The following is a 17,812-nucleotide window of genomic DNA, read 5'->3' as shown; positions in this document are numbered from 1 at the left end:
ATAATTCTTCAAATGATATAAATTTTGTGCATTCTGAGTTATAATAAGAACGAAATATTAAGTGAACCTAGCGCCAGAGTGTCGCTATGGTAAACAAATATAGTGAATTTTAAAGAGTGCATTTATTCTATTGTGGTTTATGCGCTGTCGACGAAGTAGATTTAATTCAATCCAATAAGTTTAAATGAAACGCAATAAAAATGCGCATAATTTAATATTCCGTACAAGGAAGTCATGTGGTGTACACATCAGATTTTTTACAGACTATAAACACAACTAATTGCGCATGAACAAGAAAACATTTAAATAAAAATCTTTAAAATTTAGGAAAAAAAATCACATAATTTCACAGGACTTGCATAAAATAATAAGTAAATTTAACTATGCAACAGTATTTGTGCCAAAACTTCTGCACAATATTTTTTTTCCGTGTTCACTGATCAATTTTAAGGGCAAGCAATTATTTTACTAAAACGTTTTTAAATAAAACTGAGGATGAAATTCTCTTAAATGGTTTCTCATTTAAGGAGACTGTCATTAAATCTGAAAAATACCATATAAGGAGGGGGAGGGGAAGAAAAAAAAGATCTCCCATCTTTTCAAAAAAACTAAACAATGGGACTTTTCTATCAACCTGATAATTAACAAATGTGATACCAAACAACAAATTTATTAAAAACAATACATTTATTGAAAACTATTAAAGGTTAAAAGGTGTTATTTATAATGCATTTGACTAATACTGATTGAAACTCTAGTTCTCAAAGAAAGAAAGTCTAATGTAAGTGACTGAACAATTATGACATACAGGACATATGTTTTTCTTTTGAAATGAACAAGGAGCTCATTAGGACAAAATTTAAGAAATGGTTCCAGCAAGACCCCCTGCAGCTCACCAATGGATAGTAGCTATGCTGCTAATAGGTGATTTAAAGAATTAACTTTTGCGTAGACCAAGCAAGTGTTAAATTTTTAATTAGGACTTTCTACACATTCTGAAATTTAAATACAATGTATCTCACCTTTGTAATATGTTTATGATGACAGGGCCAAATTTTAGTTCAAGTACTAATATTAGTTGTAAACTACCACAAATTAATAAATTTTATTTGGGTGTTAATTTGACTTGTTTTTGCAGTTAAATTGTTGCTAAGGGCAATAACTCATCAACAGGTTAAGCTAATGCTACATGTTAGCAGTAGACTAGTGATGACAATAATTAATTTTATACTTCCAATCTTTAATACTCTGTACAAAGATCCAGTAAGAGTCAATATCAAATTATTGATCAGCAAATGCCAAAGAACGGGATGTGTGTTGAATGAATACAATTTAAGACAGCCATCAACATCAGCACAGACTGCTTAAATTATTGAAATGCAGTTGGGAGAAATTCTAAATCTTCTGCATGCAGTTTGAATAGATAGTTTGGTGCTCCTACACAAGAATTCTATGCTACTGTCCTAGGAAAGATGCCCACTACATTCAAGAATTTTATATACTACCTGAAGAATTTGCATGTCACTTATTTATGTATACTGTTCACATTCAGGTGATGAAAATGAGATTTTATGGAACATGTTTTGTTTACTGATAAAACTATATTTTATAGATATGGAAGTTAATTGTCATGACAATATGATACAGACGGATGAATAACTTCTTATAATAATTCAGTGGAAGACAAAATTGCATAATTTAATATTTCATTTAGATTATCTAAAACAGAAGTCCAGAGACTATTCATGCTCTTCAAGGCAACAGTGAAAGATAACAGTTGCCTCAATATATTATAAATTTTTTTCAGAACCACAGTTAATTTGTAATGGCAATGAGAGTAAGTGCTTCAGTAAAAAGAAGCATCATCACATTTTGCCAACATCGTAGATACTACCTTGGAAATGTGTGTTCCCTAATCATTGCACTGGAAGAGCTTACAAAGAATATCAGCTCAAATCATGTTCATCAAAACTAATAATGCTTGATTTGTTTTACTGAGGGTTTTATAGGGATAGAGGTGTACAAGGTGAAGTTACAAGCATTAATCAACTGAAATTTCATATTTCATTTGCTTAGAATAAAATTACACCACTGGAAAATGTTTTCAGGTTAATTTAGAAGAGGTGGAAGATTTGCGCAGTAGAGGAAGGAGAATACGATAAAACGTACTAAAATTGTTTTACATCTTTATGCTCTTAGGTTCTAAAATGTTATTTTCATTAATAAATACTTTTTTTTAAAATGGAATAAAATCTTTTAGGAAGATATAACCTTTGTGAAGAGATGTGAACACTAACCAAGCGTTTCTTAAGCATATGGGAAATATACAATCTCTAGCTTAAATTAATAATAGTGATGAGACAGAAGTGATTATGAAGCTTTTTTCAAACATTTTATTCCTAACACATAATAACAAGAATTTCAGTATTCAAATCCCTGACTGCAAAAGACTTAAATCATCACCAACAACGTATATATAACAGATTTTATTCTATAAAAGCAGAGAAAAAACATTTTAGCAAATATTTAACAATCAGTAAACAAGTAGAGTTGATGATACAAATTTTTACAAATGGCAAGTGATCATAAAGATATTTTGTAGCAAAAAAATGCATAATTAATGGCAAAATCTATTAACAAATATATATAAATACCTTTGCATTTCAAATACAAATTAGAAAAATTTTTGCTGTAATAAGGCATGTGTAATTTTAATGTACATATTTGGTGTGTGCTTTTTCAAGTGTTTAACTCAGATTGACATACTTGTACAGTTTCACACATTTAGAAGTTGTATTTTGCAGCAAATTTTGATAGTAATATATCACATTATTTTACAATTTACCATAAATATTTGCTTGACATAATTTCAAGCAAAATAATGCTTATTGTTGTATCATGTAATATTGCATAGTATTACTCCAAATTAAATAATACTCCTAATAATTTTATATAATCACAGTTATGAACCTACAGATATGCTGTAATTAGGATATTCTTAATAAAATGAAGCAAGCTAACATATTAATAAATACATACCCAATTTTGGTCACAGTCTCTACATATAATAAAAGGAAGAGTTTGTCTGTCTGTGTGTTTGTGTCTTTCGTTCGTGCTGTTCGTAAGCTAGACAAAGGGGTGCGAAATTTGGTACATAGGTGCATCTAGACAAGAGCCCATACACCTGGAAGCGATTTTTTTCAAAATTTGAATGAGCTTTTTTTTTTTTTTTTTATTTTATGTTTTTTGATGAAATCCCATCAGACACATGGGGCATATGCAGCCATTGCTGCTGATATGAACACTTTGATTTTTTTTTTTTTTTTTTTTTTTTTGATGAAGTTGTTCTGCAGAGTAAAACTGTGCAGTTTTTAAATTTAATGTTTGGTGTTTCCTTTACGCATTTTTCTGGTACATTTAACATTTAAAAGTCAGAAGAAGCCTGGTCACGTAGCAGCTAGTATAAAATAAAAAAGCCAAGACATAACAGCATTATAAAATTGGGTAAAAAAATGGTGAGAGCAATTGCCCTACCTTTGCAAATACTTTTTGCTTTTAAGAAGAGGCACCTATGTCTGATTGCTCTCAAAATCTATCAAGTTTTATTCAAAATCAATACTAATCTAAGGTTGCTTTTTTGCCTAGTTTTAGATTTTATTTTTGTGTATTTCTTATTCCTTTAAGCAAAGTTTATTATTATTAGATTAAGGGGGGAAAATATATGGTTTTTAAAAATCAAATGATACTGTATAATGTTTAAAATTAAAATATCAATGCAATATTTTACACTGCAGTACTATTATAAAAACTATAAATCCTTTTTAAAAATTCAAATATGCAGTCTTTTATAATACCTTCACATTTTTATAACATTCTCTACAATATTTGGGAGAAGGGGGAAGAGAAGAAGACTTTTCCCCTTTATTTTAGATTTCTTTTAACTGATTACGGTAAAGCACTTGAAAGCTATTGCCTAATATTATGTCAGACTAATTACTTAAAAGAAAACGAGAGAAAACACAATTTTAAATTTTCTTAAATAAATTACTTTTCTTTAAGAAAAAGGAAAATCTTTAAGAATTTTTTTTTTTTTTTAAATCTACTTTAAGAACAAGTAATGAACAACTTTAATTTTATCTACAAGTGTATCTTTAATCTCAATTTTTTAAGAAACTATTAACACGCAAAAAATCTTTAATCTCAGAAATCAAATAAAAACGTTAATTTTATATGAAATTAAAATATAATAAAGTAAGAAAAAACTCTTATGAAAAGATATTTTTGTTTATATATATTATACAAATTTTAAAATCATGTTATTTAACTAATTAACAACAAATCACAGGATCATATAAATTTTAAACTTGAGCATGGGAAGTTTTCAAAATTTACTAGTACATTAAGCAACCTATTGCTGAATGTTTGAAAATACATTTACTCTCATGTGGATATTCATTAAACAAAATTGAACAATGTTAAATATGTAAATGCATACTCCATAATGTTTTACTGCACTGCAGTAGGAAACTTATCAACAAATTGAAAAGCTTATTCTTTTATAGGCATTCAATATAAAATAAGACTTATTTTCGAAGTCAGTTTATTTATTATGATATGCATACATTTTATTCATTTGACTGAATTACTTTTTGCCACTTAAACATTAAGAAATATATGTTATCCTTACCAATTGTTTTTTCATATATACAAATGCAAATAAGATCCCAGCATCTGCCAAATAACATAGTATGATGCCAGAGGATTTAAGTACTATGTCTCACAAACTGCAAACCATGAATAATACAAAGTTGACATAAAATGAAATTAATAAGTAAAATAATACCGTTGCAGTGAACTGAGATAAAGAATATAATTTAAAACATCATTATAAGTTTTTTGAAGTCTTATCAGTAATACTTACTTATACATATTTTTCTATTATACCATATTTATATTTAACTAAGTATTAAGATCAAGGATTACTACTTTTTGGAAACAGTTACTGAATATATAAATTCCTAAATTATACAAATCACAGAGCAATTTCTCCTACTACTCATGCTAATTACAGAAAATATAGCTATTAAAACCATTATACATGTAATAACAATTTAAAAACAATCATAGTTATATTATTGTAGATAAATGTCACTAACACTGGTTTAACAATATCATTTAAATCTTCTAATCTATCAACAACTAAATAAAAAAATGGAATACATTTGATCTTCATAAAAAAATTCCTTTACTAAATAAAATGTCACACAAAGGTAAATTTTCTTCTTTTGCATGCAATGATAAATTTAGCTATGTTCATTAAATTTAAAGAAGGCAAAAATAAGAACTGAATGTATATCAATTCTTTTTCAAATCCAAAGATGATAAAAATTAATTTTTACTTCTGCCTTTAATTCACTGATAAGCTGCAAAATATTAATTACACAATAAAAATATTCCTTTATAATTTAACACATGGATATTAGATTCAAAAAAGAATCTTTAAATACAGCTCACAACTTTATTTAAACTTTTAGAATTCAATTTTGTTGCAGAATGATAAATACTGATATTTCGGAAAATTTTGCTAAACATTTTCTATTTTTTATTAAGTGATGCTTTTAAGAGCTTAAAAGATAAAATACACAGCCAAAAAATCACCAGCATACAAATAATAAAGACTACATAAATTTGAACACACTCTATTTACACTTTAGTTTTGAATATCTCATGATATGGCACAAACAACAAAAAAATATGGGCATTTAAAACTGATTTTATTTCAATAACATGACTACAAATACTTAGTTTCAAAGATTAATAAGCAGGGTCACTAAATTTTTCAGAATAAAAAATTTGTTTTCTATACAGAATGACTGTAACTTAAAAGGCTATAAATTAAATTCAGATAAAACGGGGAAAATTATTAAAATTAAAATAAAATAAATAATAATAATAATAATTTAAAAAAACACCTGTTGAAATAAAATACTTCATCAGTTGAATGCAAAGTGAATGTCATTTAACGTGCATACACATGTTTTGATGGAATATAATATCATCACAATAAACGTTTTATTCTTGTAGTTAATGTTTGCTATAAATTACCCAAGAAATGCCTATTCGAATTTCTGATACAACTGCTTGCCACAAATAATTCTGTCTGATGCATGATTTTACATAACATTTTAATGTGCACATCATAAAAGTTTTTTTTAATTATCTGCCTTTTTGAAAAAACAAAGTTAATAAAGAGCTACAAAAATGTTGTGCACTTTGCACAAATTTTATTTATACATTCATAACTATTTCATCATAATTTCAAATGCATGATAAAATCAACATATGAAAAACAATGGGATGCATCATTCTTCTATTTTAGTGTAGTTCCCCTGAATTTGTCATTTGTTATTTCATTTCTAATTTAGTAAAAATGTTTTCGTTGTTTTCTCTATTTTAACTAACATTCAAATTTAACAGATAACATGTAGTAAATACTCAGAACAATTTTAAAAATTATAGATGGCCAAGTTGAAACTTGTTCATTTAAATTCATTCAAGAATATTCCATGAATCAAGACAGGTTTTTATACTACTGTGATCAACAACAGTACTCCGCAGCAGAGCCCTTTTTTTTCACAATCAGTTTAGTCTTCTTTTGACTGCAATGTTTGTTCATTCTAACCACAGTTCTGAGATGCAGTTTCCCATCTGTACTTATTAGCTGTAATTCTGAACATGAAGTAGTGTAATAATGATATTAATAATTATTTTTAAAATTACAAATTTATTATCAAACTATGTGATTACACAAATAATGCTTTTTATCATTATTTATAGATTGATTTCATCATACGTAGAGCTTAATCATTTCTGTTCCCCACAATATCCTTTAAAAATATTACATATTACAGTTAGATAAGTAATGCGCTAAGAATAGAAATAATTTGGTATAAATTATAGTAAAATAAAAAATAAATGTTTTTTTTTACTCCCTTTTTTATTTTTTTCGATTTAATTTTGCATGCTTTTTAAGAACTTTAGAGCTATGGTGGTATCTTTTAAATTCCAAATACAACATAATTTTTTACGCTTTTTTTTCCAATTTCTCAACAGTTTTTCTCCTTTAATTTCTGAAACTGCATGCATTGAGTATAAATATCAGGCCTGCTCTGATTTTTGTTTTAAATGGTAATAGCTGCTTTGATCAGTTCTTAAAAAAGTAAAAACACAATTTTAAATAAAAATTATAATACTTGAACAAATGACGTGAGGTTATTTGCTGATTAGTCATTTGCTAGAACTGTGCCCAAACCCATCTTTCGTTTTCCACCTCATTACCGATAATGTTTATTGTGCTGAAATGTATAGGTTGACAGTATTAAATTTACAGAAAAGAGTAAAATCAGTAAGAGACAACCAAACCATTTTTGGAAGCTGAAACAAAAGCCTAAATTTCTTGTCACACAGTTTGCAACCATTAACCATCTAAACTGACAATGGGTTAATAAATTAAGAAAAAGAAAAGGGGAAAAGGAAAACTTTCTAAACACTCGCATTGACACATACATTGACAAATTGCAAAATTCAATCATCGTTTGAAATTAATTCCAGTTCCCCAATACGACCTACTGTTATTCGCATTAGATTACATGCCTTTACCAAACTCCTCAAAATGACAATTCCATGTAGCATATAATTTCTAATTTAGTAGTTATCTCGTATATTCACTAAAAAAAATTAGTGAACTAAATTTCTTATAGTATTTATTCTCTAATAATACTTTCATTAAAATAAGTAAGTTGGAAAGAACAAGAAGATTTATGATGAAAGAATCACAGCAGTATTAAACAAGTATTTCACATATAGTATAAACACCAGAAAACAACGCACTAGTGAAAAGAAAATCATTAAAACAAACTAAAGCAAAGGTTGGCAACATGGTGCCCATGAAATAATTTTAATGCTTTAAAAAGAAAAGCAAACATTCATAATTGTAATGACTAACTTTAGTAAAAATTCTTATTTTATCTTCACCATTTTAATAACTGTACGAATTATACAATTAAACTTTCGTAAAAACTAAATCTTAGCAACATCTAAATGAATGATTATTGCAATGACCAGATGAATCAGTTTTCAACTGCTAGAAAATAGATTCCCCATATAGTGAATTATTTTTTGTCCTCACTATCATCCTATACTCTGTTTAACTATGGCATGCCACGCTTTATATCCATAACCTCTGTTCATTTGTAAACTTGTCATTTTATATTTCAAGTTTAAGCAGAGTGTGTGTTCTTTTCAAATTAAAAGATAAAAAGATTCAGACATTGCTTTTGCAATGGTTGATACTAAAAATAATTTAATTAAGTATATCATTTACATCAGCTTTGTTTAGACCAGCAACTTATTTCAGTTGCTCAACAATAACAATTTGTAATTTTCTTGCTCAGGGAGCAACATTTAGAAACAACATGCTATAGCAATATGTTTTCATAAACATTTTTGCAATATCAAAACATATTGTTAGAATATTAACGCTTTTACAAATCACATAAATTAAATCTATTTTGATACAATTATATATTTATTTTTTTTGTCATGTATTATTTTTTGTTGTTACTGCCGATGATATCTGTGGTGCCCGTTGAATTCCCACATTTTAAAAATATGCCCTTGTAGTATAAAAGACTGCCAACCACTGCACTACATCATACTCTATAATATCTTAGAATAATCTATCAACAATAAACAGCTTATACCATAGTCCATTTTAAAAAGCATGAATGCAGTCACATTGTACAGTTTAGCACTTCAAACTTATGAATTTAACATTCTCTTAATCAAAATGGGAATTTTAACATTTTCCTTAGAAGCCCATGCCAGAAAGAAACACAATATTAAATAATATAAATATTTGCCCTCACCAGAACCATATTTTTCTTATATTCATTATATTTAGACTTTTAGACAAAATACCAATTAATATACTATGCATATCTGATATCAATTTCATTTTTTTATAAATTAATTCCTTAACATAATACATTTTTATTAAATAACCGTACATTTACATAACATAACTACATTCTTATTCAATATTGAACATTTTGATTGTCAGTCCAAAATTATTACTTGTTTTCTCCCTTTTTCTTCAAATTCAAGTTCTTATAGAACAAATTTTAATTAAAATTTGAACTCCTTTCAAAGCTTTAGTCATGATGCAATACTCAGTTTTAGTACCAGAAAGCATTATTTTTTATTTTATTTCATTGATTCACCTAGCCTGATATGCATTGATATTAGAATTAGGATTTTCATTGGTAGCATGATGTTATTTTGGCATTTAACATTGATTCAAATATTAACAAACACTTATCTTGAATCCAATACATTCAGGATTACAGCTAAATAAGATTTAATCTACATACAGAAGCTGCAATATCAGATTTTGCAATAACTTCTCCTCTCTATCTAAATATAGCTTTTGCACATAATTTTTTTTTTCCTTCCCCCCCCCAAAAAAAAACTTTCTTTGTATTTTTAAGCTTAATATTTCATGCAAAGTTTTCTTGCTTAGAATTGCAAAATCTTGCACACACAATTAAATAAATAAGTGATCTGATCAAAGACAAAATATTTTTATATATAGTTTCTTATTTATGAATATATCATGATTTACAAAATTCAGTAGTGGGATTTAATGATACTGGAACATATTTACATTTCTTAATATAGTGATGCCTTGGTTTGGAGCATAATTTGTTCCCGAAATCTTGTAATCCCAAGCACCCATATATCAAAGTGAATTTCTCCATAAGAAATAATGAAAATTCAGATGATTTTTGTGCAATCCAAAAATATTCATAAAAAATGGCTGATATAAAATATGCATAGAACAAATTAAGTTGCACTTTACCCTTGAAAAGAATTGTGCTAAACTAAGAAAATTACTACTATCTGTTGCTCACCAAAATCTTTTCTTTTTTGTGCATTTTACCAAGGAACCTATCCAATGGCAATTGCTTTTGCCTTCTTTTGACAACTCCAAATAAATGCGACTTTTCATTATTGCTAAACAGATTCATCACTCTCACTGCTACAGTCTTACTTGGATAGTGTTCTTTTTTTTTTTTTTTTTTTTTTTTTGCAAAATTTTGTACTTGTACTGTATACTTACTTCTTGGTTATCTCAATTGAAATGAGAGAATCTGTCACTTTTTTTTCCCTTCTCTTCCTCAGATGATATCACTTTCATAACCTTTTGTTGGTACTCATGATGCATATCCATTAGTCAGAGGATGAACAGCTAGTGGCCATGTTCTTATATCAGTTCTTAAAGGTCATCCTCATTCACTACCCGTCCCATGGTCTTCCAAAAGGGCACTAGTTGATTGACAGCTGTTGGCTTCTGTTCATAACATATCCCTCAAAGTCATTTCAAGAATGAAATTATTTTACAATTTCTCCAAACAAAATTGAGGATTCTCTAGGTGGCTTCATTCCAGGCTTTATCAGAGATCTCTAAGCATTTTATGATATCAAAACAATTTCCCCCAATATTCTTGGAAGATATGGTTACTAGTACCTTTAAGCTTAACTGAAAAAAAAAAGGCTCTGGCATAAACTTCCAAAATTTTAATCCATGGCCTGGAGTAGTGGACTGAAGTTGGATGGAAGTTGAGTTAACTTTAATGATTTCAGATTCCTCTAGTAAGTCATCCGTAGACATGAAGAAGAAGCAGAAAGGCACTAAATGGCAGGTTGTTGGGAAAAATAGAATTCCTCTTAATGATATGAATTTTGATAGCTTTGCAAATGATACCATGTACAAGTTCTAGAATATTATGTCTTGTTCTGCATGATTCTTTTATAAATGGTGGTTTGCTTGCTTTTAATATATGGTTCACTAGACATAGTAATGAGTACACATAGAATCTGTATTACATAATAGTCAACTTAAGAGTGCTTGAGAACATAGATCTCATACTCCAAAAAGGCATATTAATAGAGTACAAAGTTCAGAATTTGGACATCCAATATTTAAATCATCAAACAATATTCAGACCTCTAAACCACCAGGGGCTAGGGAGGGAAGAAAAGCAAAATATAAGTACGAATATAACACTAAAAAAAATGGGGGCAGGCAGGTATGCTATAAATTCGATTTTTCACTGACTGAGATTCCTGCATGTTACTTTCAAATGCCAGCTGGCTAAGGAATTGCACACAGGCTAACAATACATTGATCGACCTTATATTGATGCTAATCACAATCACATTTTCGGAGCTTGAAGGGTGGTGGGGGTAGCATTTTCCTATCTCACCTAACAATAGTGAAGACTAAATATTGAAGTGTCTACACATCATCTAACTAAATTTAAACTGATGATCTAAAATCCAAAAATTTCCAAAATCTGGAATATTTCTGTTCAATGTTTTTACACACTTGTTAAAGCTGCTAATAGCAAGAAATATTCAAATTTTCATTTTCAAAGAAAAAATATTCAACTTATTATGTTTGATTAAAAAATAATTATTATGGATCTTTTTTCTCAAAACAAAATCAGTATTAAAAAGTTAAAAATATATAGAACAAAAATATAAATAACCTGCTCTTTAACCGGCAACTAGTGCATGTTTCCACAGTTTTATTACATATTTCAAATCTACATATATTTTAGAGTTAAAATATACAAAAAATTTTTGTAAAAGAATTATTTTTTTCTATATGAAATTAGATTAAAAAAAGTTGTTCGAAAATTGAAATTGAAGAATAATCATACAAAAGCAAAATTCTGAAAATTAGTCTTGTTTAAATTAATTATGATTTATTTTATAAAATGCAAAGATAAAACGTATATACTAATGAAAATAAACAAAATATTCATGAAAACATTTATTAGAAATTAATGCTGTTACGTTAATGTTAAATCTCATGCTGTTACGAATCAGAACATCTGTGCTTATGAGAGAACATCCGTTGTTTACGTTTTCTGTTTCAGTTTTTTTTTTTTTTTTTTGGGGGGGGGGTGAATTCAAACAAAGCAGTATTGAGGGGTGAGGTGTGTTTTGTGTTATGAAAGCCCTAATATTGGCATCTCGAATTTTTTGGGAGTAGTTTTTTAGGTGAGAATTTTATTAGTAGCTCGACTCATCTTTACTTAGACCTGCGCGAATTTTTTGCTGTCGCTTTTTAGTCTTATTCCCGTTTATTTTCAATAATTGTGTAGATATTTTTCTTGTATGTATATATTATAGGCTTATTTTTCTTTATTGTTAATACTAATCGTAGTTAATTATTTTAATCATAGTTGGTTAGTGCTTCCATCAAAAAGCTTTGAACAATTTCACGAAGCTAAGAAATAGGAAAATTTGTAAATATTTTTGTATATAGGACTTTTGTATATAATTATTTATCTCATTTATCCATATATATTCAAGAATATTGTGTATAATTTAAAAACCATGTATACAGCCATAATACAGAGTTTTTTCATTCTTATACAAATGCTTCTACTCATTTTCGTGCTTCACTGCAATGCTCGCGAAGTCGCACTTTTAAAAGCTCTGGCGGCGCAGTGTTCCACCTCATGGAACACCCACAGAATTAAAACGGGAAGTGCAATTTTTACAAAATTTTACCTGTATACTATTTTAGGACTAAATAGACTGCATACAACTTTTTTTGTTGAAATTCTGACGTTAGCGTACAGTGTGCTGCAAAGGGTTAATATAATTTATAAAGTGTCTAATAGGAAATTTTTATAACATTTAAAACATTAACATAGCTCATTTCTACAGCTTAAAAATTCCCAACTTATATTCCTTTCTTGAGAATTATTGATAATATTATTTACAAATATTCATTCTAATTTTAAAACAAAGGGACATTTAAATTATCCCATGTACAGCTGTTACTCCCAATTACAAAATGAAAATAGAAAGAGAATGTAAGTAAAATATTAAATACAACACAGAGAATTTAAAAATTAAATTGATAGCCATTCTTTTAGAAAAGCCTATTTAAAAAGTGCCCATTCTTTTCCTCAGTATCTTAAAATTTTATGCTTAAAATTTTATTTTAAGCTGAAGAGGCTAAAATAAACAGTTTAATGTCATGACTGAAATTACAAACTTTAATTACTTATTACTAACTTTAATTCCCAATTACAAAATGAAAATAGAAAGAGAATGTAAGTAAAATATTAAATACAACACAGAGAATTTAAAAATTAAATTGATAGCCATTCTTTTAGAAAAGCCTATTTAAAAAGTGCCCATTCTTTTCCTCAGTATCTTAAAATTTTATGCTTAAAATTTTATTTTAAGCTGAAGAGGCTAAAATAAACAGTTTAATGTCATGACTGAAATTACAAACTTTAATTACTTATTGGACAAAACTAAATATGTGGATAGAAAAAGTAATTTAATCCTCAGAAAAATAAAATAATAGACACTGATTATCATAACATCCCCAGTCTATAAAAAGAAAAAAATGCAGAGATCTAAAATTCAGTATCTCATTGTGATATGGAGGAACAATTAAAAAAATACTATGCAGAAAGAACTGTCTAAATCAAAAATATCTGGGTGTAAAATTTCCTCTTATTATCTATTCAGAACTAAAAAAACAGTCACCCATGTTATATGGCAAACTGTCAACACTGAGAGCTGTTGCCACCCCATGCAATATAAAATCTTGAATTTATCTTTCGTACCTGGCAGTGTAATTTAAACTGTTTAAAAATAATACAAGTAGTATTGCTTAATAATTTCCCTCCTTATTTTTAATATATAATATATATAAATCACATTTTTAAAAATGTTAAAACACTTAATGCAATTAAAAATACATACATACTTAATTACACATATTATATAGCTTGACTACAGAATGAAACTTATGATGCCTAGACAGCATAGTGGTTAGTGATGCTGGCTACCATAACCAATAGGCCTAGAGAAGGCATGGATGTTTGTAAATGTATCTGTTTTGTTTGTAATCTATCTACATTGTATGTAACCTGTGTGACATGGGGGCACTCAAAATACACACAGGCCAAATGTCCTCTTGAGTGCCTTGGGTGCTCTCCTCCCAAACTGGGAAAAAGTCATACTGTGACCTATATGGTGTTACATATTAATGGCAATGACAAAAGCAGTTGTGCACTCCTCACCAAGATAAAATTCATAAGCTTGTTCCGATCAGACAAACAAGACTAGCCACAACAACAACAACATAATGCTTGGGCACCATCTAGTTAACATTTTGGTTTATTCCTGGTATTCAAAAGAAAATAAAAATTTTATTTATTAATTAAAATTTTAAAAAATCTTTTTATTTCTAATGCTATCTATTATGTGTAGGAGCATAGGATGATGATTTTTGTTAGAAATAACATAATTTTTTATTACTTATAAAAATAATTATTTGTTAACCGATGAGTTAAATTTTCACACTTTTTCACAAGTTAACTGCAAACATTTCATTGTGATTGGGTACATATTTATGGCACATTTTTATAAAGATGCAAAAATCAGTAGAATAAAATATACAAAATATATAATTCCAGAAATGTATCCCAACTTATGTAAATTAAGATTTTTAGATCTAATTTCTAGGTTCTTCCCAGATATATAAAAAAAAGGAGAATATGTTCCTTAAAAAATAGATGCAAAAGAGTGACAGTGAAGCAAAGAGTGGAAAGAATTGACTGAGCCATAGGATCGACTTTATTGAACCATTGCCTTTCAATCATAGTTTTGAAATTCCCTAAAGCTCGTTTTCTCTACACAGAACTAATATATAGAATTAAAATGTTAAAAAACTTGGTAAATGAATGAAAATTATATTTACAATGGAAGGATAAATATTCTTTTCTCCTCTAAAATAGGAATCAAACTTTCCTCGTGCACTTCCAACAACATCTCTCCATATGTGAATTCTAAGCAAACTACTGCTCTTTTTTGATGATTCACCATTCATTAATTGAGCAAACGGAATTGCTTCTTTGAGTTAGTTCGACAACAATGTCACATATAGGTTAGGGGAAAAATAGCAATGCATTTCATGAAAAAAGCTGTTACTAAATCTAAGGGAAGAAGTGCATTTCAGCATAAAATACAGACAGGCTGATATTTAACTTTTTATGCAAATTTTTAAAAAAAATATTGTTCATTATATCATAAAGAAATTATTTATGAAATATATTACACTGTAAGAGTATGCATTACTATTTACTGGGCACACAGAAAAAAATTGTAGGAGTTAAAATCAAAGTATATCAGTGGCATAGACAGTTATATTATCTGCAAAAGTCACATACTGTAGGAAAAGCATTGGGTTAGATTTACGACAAGAAAATCAAGTAAACTGATTTTTGAATGAAAAAATATAAATAATTCCTACATCATTGCAACAAGACACAAGGACCATAAAATATTCTACAGATTATATCCTAATAACAGTTTTAATCGCAGGCTGTTTATCATAAAATGAGTTTTTCCAATGCATATATGGTAAGTTTGGAAATAGGGAAATTTAACAACTGGAAGCCTTAAATAGACAGGCAATTGTACAGTCAAAAGTCGTTAATTGACACCTATAATCCGGAATGATCTATAATCTGGACCTCAAAGCTACAAACTTTCTGCGCATGCGTTGCGTTCACGCATGTGCACAGGCGTTTACGAGTGCGTGCAAGACCTTTAGGCTGCGAATATGTTTGTGCGCATGCGCGTGTAATGTGTAATGGTGGTAAGCTAAAATTATCTAATTCAGTTAATGTTGCAGATTGCGTTGTTCCTTAATCTACGAATTGGATCCAGCTTATTATTTTTTGCAGACTGTTAGAGCAATTTCATAAAAGTAAGCTTGAACTTTCGATTATGTCAAATAGAATTTCCAATACATATTTACTAATATGTAATTTGTATCTACAAAGCAAAAGTATGTTTTGAAATCCGAAATCTGTTTATCAATTTCACGCTGCGGATTGGAAGTTGATCTGTCAGCACTATCCTTATCTTCAGGGCAGATGTTTTTATTTTATTTGTCTTATAATTCCTTACTAAGTGTAGTATTTCATCTCGATGTACTCCGTCTTTGATATGATTTAAATCAAGTTCCTTGTCATTATAATTCGCTTCCGATAGTGAAGAAAGTGACCCAGAGGTTATTGAAAACGAAAACGTTTCGATTGACAAATTAGTCAGTATTCTCAACATAGCAATTATAGGACTTGAACAGCGGAACTTTGTAACTAAACAAGAAATTATGTGTGTTTAATAGAATTAAAGAGAAAGTATTATCACATGAAATGAAGCAACTTACATTGAAAGAAATGTTTAATAAAGTAAACAAATAAATATTAAGCTTTTTCTTTTTGTAAATTTTGATACCTTTTAGATCATAATTGTTCTTTATTTCATAAATTACAGTTTCATATTTTTAATTTTGTAATTTCTGCATGCCATCTTACCAGATTTAAACTGATGATCTATAATCCGGAAAAATCGATAATCCGGAATCACTGAAGTCCCGATGAGTCCGGATTAACGACTTTTGACTGTAGAACATATTTTGCTTTCCAGTAAAACAGTTTCACGTTAAAAAAATCAACAGAAAGAATAAAAGATTAGAAAATTGCATTAATTATTAGAATGTGAACAAAATTACAACAGAATATGTCATGAAAAATATAAATTAACAGAACATGAGATGAAGGAAATTATTATGCAATAACAGATAAACAGTATAAATAAGTAGAATAAATGCTGGGAAAAATAACTTAAATATTTAAGACAACTAGTACTGTGGGCAATGTTATGTAGTCTAGATACATAAATAACTGCCGGGAAAAAAAGGAAGAAAATGATGCAATATTCTACTTTAAAGAGCAATGAAAACTTCAAAAATTTAGCTTGACATAAATTCTAATCCAACTGCGGAAATCACTAACACTTCTGCATTACAAATCGTTATCCTTATTGAAAAAAATCAGGAATAAATGTCTAATATGCTATGAACATCTGGAAAATAAGAGAATTGTTTTCTCTGGTACACAGAATAAACCCTACTGAAGAAAGAGCAAATTTATGTTCTTACCTTTCAATGTATTTTAAAATATACAAATTTTTAACAAGTTCTATATGTCACGGCAAGCAACATATTCTTCTAGGACGGATGGTAAACTTAATTTAGAAATAACATTTGGGAAATGGACACCATGAATTTTGTAAAGATGTTGCCTTAATCTTATATTGCATATCTGTTTCAGCGATGAAGGTTGATCTGAAAATAAATAAATAAAACAATGATAATAAACATAGGTAACATAAAATAATTTGCTTTTAAACCAGTAAAGGTAATTCAGATATCTTAATAACGTAAAAAAAAAAAAAAAAAACCATTTGCACAAAAAACACTACAGCAGATACGTATATTTTTTTAATATGTCGTATATACTATTGGATATATCTAATTGTGTTGATAGTTATTTATACACACACAATATTGAAAAAACTATTTACATAAAAATTAATAAGAAGGTAAATAATGTACCTTGATAGATTTCATGATAAATAAGAACAACATTTATTTGTTTTAATTGATTTATTTTACAAATTACTTACAAATAAACATTCAAATTAATTTTACAATAAATTTGCATTAAAGTATGGTATTGCATCTTATTATGAGTTTAAATTAGTCTAGAAATACAGAAATATTATTGATGGCATCAAATAATTTCATAAAATAAAATTCAAACTAACTATGGCTGCCCCCCCCCGAAAAAAAAACTGTAGA

The 17,812-nt window shown here is 28.2% G+C and overlaps 1 protein-coding gene across 4 annotated transcripts in view; it reads right to left on the bottom strand.

Annotated features, from left to right (window-relative positions):
• Positions 1 to 3,305: 3,305 nt before the first annotated feature.
• The window catches only part of LOC118200731 (uncharacterized), a 51,569-nt gene continuing 37,062 nt past the window's right edge, over positions 3,306 to 17,812 (bottom strand). For 2 of the 4 annotated variants that reach the window (XM_085812907.1, XM_085812908.1), the window contains one exon: positions 3,306 to 17,296. In XM_085812907.1, the coding sequence (XP_085669033.1) occupies positions 17,151 to 17,296 (146 nt within the window). In that variant the 3' untranslated portion in view covers positions 3,306 to 17,150. The remainder of the gene's footprint in view (positions 17,297 to 17,812) is intronic. The other 2 variants (XM_035372687.2, XM_035372688.2) reach the window with 2 other exon arrangements.

This window comes from Stegodyphus dumicola, chromosome 3 (genome assembly GCF_044657685.1).
Source record: "Stegodyphus dumicola isolate Sdum_Otavi_A_Nest chromosome 3, ASM4465768v1".
NCBI lineage: Eukaryota > Metazoa > Arthropoda > Arachnida > Araneae > Eresidae > Stegodyphus > Stegodyphus dumicola.
This window is presented reverse-complemented; position numbering and strand designations above follow the sequence as displayed.